General features: G+C 36.7%; 1 protein-coding gene across 1 annotated transcript; it reads left to right on the top strand.

The window, feature by feature from the left end:
* Positions 1-2,925, top strand: FIB4 (Plastid-lipid associated protein PAP / fibrillin family protein). Its single transcript, XM_021944410.2, has 4 exons — positions 1-376; positions 1,209-1,445; positions 2,166-2,295; positions 2,388-2,925. Exons 1-4 carry the CDS (start codon positions 101-103, stop codon positions 2,600-2,602), a joined length of 858 nt encoding a protein of 285 aa, XP_021800102.1. The 5' UTR covers positions 1-100; the 3' UTR covers positions 2,603-2,925.
* Positions 2,926-3,320: the final 395 nt, after the last annotated feature.

Here is a 3,320-nt window from a genome sequence, read left to right as displayed (position 1 = left end):
ACTAACCACCAATCCAATCAGATCCTGACAAATAAAAACTCCAAACCAACAAACACCGTGAACACTGAAAAGACTCAAAATCAAAACCAAAACTTTAGCCATGGCCATGGCTTCTCTGAGCTGTCTTCCTCACTCTCTGCCCGTTGTCTCTCATTCTTCACCTTCCTCATCTTCTACAAAATATCTTATTCCGAGCAACCCTCCCTACCCAAAACATCTTCGTTTTGATTCGAGAAACAGCAATCACAGCAAAAGCTTTGCTCTGAGAGCGGCTTTGGAGGAGGTCTCTGTTGTTGACCCAGCTCCTCCTTCGTCTTCTGGAAGTAAAGGCAAACCCAACCCTGAGCTCATAGCGTCTTTGAAGCTCAAGTTATTGGTACGTTGTTGAAATTGCAAGATGCCCATTTGAGGTGAATTCTTATTTTGCTCATGTTTTGATATGCGTTTTTAAAGGTGCTTGATTTTGCCTTTGGGCTTACTGGATACCTCTCTGTTGATTGCTTTATTGTATGCTTTATCCTTGTGTGTGTGGCTATGTTGATGTAAACTATTTCAATTTGGTTGAAATACCTTGGCAGGCCTTTGTGATTCTGATTCAAAAACCCTGAGTTCATTTCCTGTGGGTGTTAATATAAGATATTTTTGGACTGGATTGATTTTATGATTGGAGGACACCAATTAAACTGTTTTGGGAGTTAAATATGCTGGAACGAGGATATGAAGGCTGCTACTAGTGTCATAAGATTCAATAAGAGCTCTTGAAAAAGACTATTTTAAAATGCTTCAACAGATGCCATGCTTTCACCCTATAAAATGTAACAGACTTGATAGCCAACTAGTTTATCATACGCTTTAGGACACAAAAATAGAAGTTTTCCGTTGTTAGTTCTTGAATCTTAATATGCAGGTTCATCAATATTTTCTATCTGTGGAGCTTAATCAAACCATGCCCCTCAATTTACAGCTCCCTTTTTTTTATTTTATCAAAACTCCTTTTTTAAACTTGTGGACAGAGCTTTGATTGTTGTCCCTTATAATGTGAATGTGCACATGTGGGCTTACGGTAGTTATGGGCTTTTTATATATATATATATATATATATATATATATATATATATATATATATATATATATATATATATTTAACTATTTATCCTGCTTTGTAGCGATAATGGTTTGTTTTTTATGTGTGGATTATTCCGGTGCAGAGTGCTGTTTCTGGGCTAAATAGAGGTCTTGCAGCTTCTGAAGATGATCTACGAAAGGCAGATGTAGCTGCCAAGGAGATTGAAGCTGCTGGAGGTCCAGTGGATCTCTCAACTGATCTTGATAAACTGCAAGGGAGATGGAAACTGATATATAGCAGTGCATTTTCTTCTCGTACTCTAGGTGGGAGCCGTCCTGGACCTCCCACTGGAAGGCTACTCCCAATTACTCTAGGCCAGGTATGCTATAAAAACTCATCTGTTATGTTCCTGGACATTATTGATATAGTTTCACCCATTTGCATGTTTGTTAACCAAAAACACCTTTTGAAATATTATTTATGAATTTCTAGTGACTTTACCTGAGCCTAAGGTCTCAAGACACCAAACCTTGGATACATGACACTCAGTTTGGGTATAAAATCCACCACAAAGATGGGTTCCATGCCGAATATTCAACAAAAGCATACTGCAAAGTGACTACAAGAAATAATGACTCGCATTTTGGAGAGAAAAAAAAACAGAACAAGCGGCCAAAAGCACAACTACCAGAGCAGAAAAATATCGGAACAAACTCCAAACTTACAATTGATGAAAACGAAAACAGAGAACTATCATGTACTAAAAAGAACAAAAGCAGAGAACTATCTAAAAAGCTCCTTAACTTAGGGAACGCACATGCCCCAATACCCACGAAGTCTTTTAACCATTGAGTCTGCTAGACCTTTCCAGTTTACTCTGTTAATTAAACCTTTCCTCCCAGGCAAGTTAGTTTATTCTCCAGGTTTTCTATATGCTAGAGGTTGTCGGGATCTGGTTTTCGTCTAGTTGTATTATCCATGTTTTAGCTTTCTTAAAGTAACAGTTTATGATGTTGGTCGTCAACTTAGAAAACAATCTGACCTTGTTGAATACTCACTTATCATTTTCCTCCAAACGTAACATATGGTGTGTGAATAGGTATTTCAACGAATTGATATCTTCAGCAAAGACTTTGATAACATAGTGGAGCTTGAACTAGGTGCTCCATGGCCCCTGCCGCCCGTTGAAGCAACTGCCACGTTAGCCCACAAATTTGAACTACTCACAGGTACTTATGAACTGTCTCTTGGTGTATTTTAGTTTACATAGTAAACCAATGAATAATCTTTCTAATAAAGTTCCCCGTCATAATGGTTACAGGATATGCAAGGGTTAAGATCGTATTTGAGAAAACTACCGTAAAGACAACAGGAAACTTATCGCAACTTCCTCTATTGGAGTTACCTAAGTTACCAGACGGACTAAGACCTCCATCTAACCCAGGAACTGGTGAGTTTGACGTTACTTACCTTGATGCTGACATCCGCATCACCAGAGGAGATAGAGACGAACTGAGGGTTTTTGTGGTTTCATAGTCTCTTGGTAGTTTCTCTTTCAACTTCCACTGTATCACCAATTGTTTCGTCTAACGCATTTTTGGTGTCTTTTGATCTTATATTATTACTTTAGATTGTTGTATGCATGAGCATGAACAGGTGGCTGGAAGTTCCATGAAACAGTGTTCGACAAGGAACTACTGTTATATACTTGTAAATTTGTCATTGATAAGGGGTTGTAACTTTGTTATAAAAAGCTTATTACAAAAAAAAACTTTGTTGAAAAGTTAGATTTTCATGTACAGAGAGGAATTTATACCCCCTCAATGGTATTGAATACTGATATTATTCTTGCATGAAAACATTGGTATATATTTTTTTTATCAATCACGTGACATTTGAGGGAAGGAGAGTTGAAATTCAGATCTCCGCAGAAAATATGTGGTAATAAATTCGGCAAAATTTTAGAAAAGATTGAGAGATTTAATCCAGCTCAGTCTATAATACTACCCCCTTTTTTTTTTGTCTTTTTTGACAAACGATAAGATATTTACTGACTATTTTAACAATGGAATAATTCTTCACAACAGAATTAAGAAACAACAATGAATCAGCGAGGATTTAATACCAAATTGTCCCACCCAAAAACTTGGAGTATGACATGAGTGGTGGATTAAGTTGGTTGGTAACTAAATAGTATTGGAAAAACAACAATTAGTGACTAATAAAAATATTATATATATATATCAATAATATA

Source organism: Prunus avium, chromosome 1, assembly GCF_965620075.1.
Source record: "Prunus avium chromosome 1, drPruAviu1.hap1.1, whole genome shotgun sequence".
Classification (NCBI taxonomy): domain Eukaryota; kingdom Viridiplantae; phylum Streptophyta; class Magnoliopsida; order Rosales; family Rosaceae; genus Prunus; species Prunus avium.
Note: the sequence above shows the minus strand (reverse complement) of the source record. Positions and strands in the feature narration are given on the sequence as shown.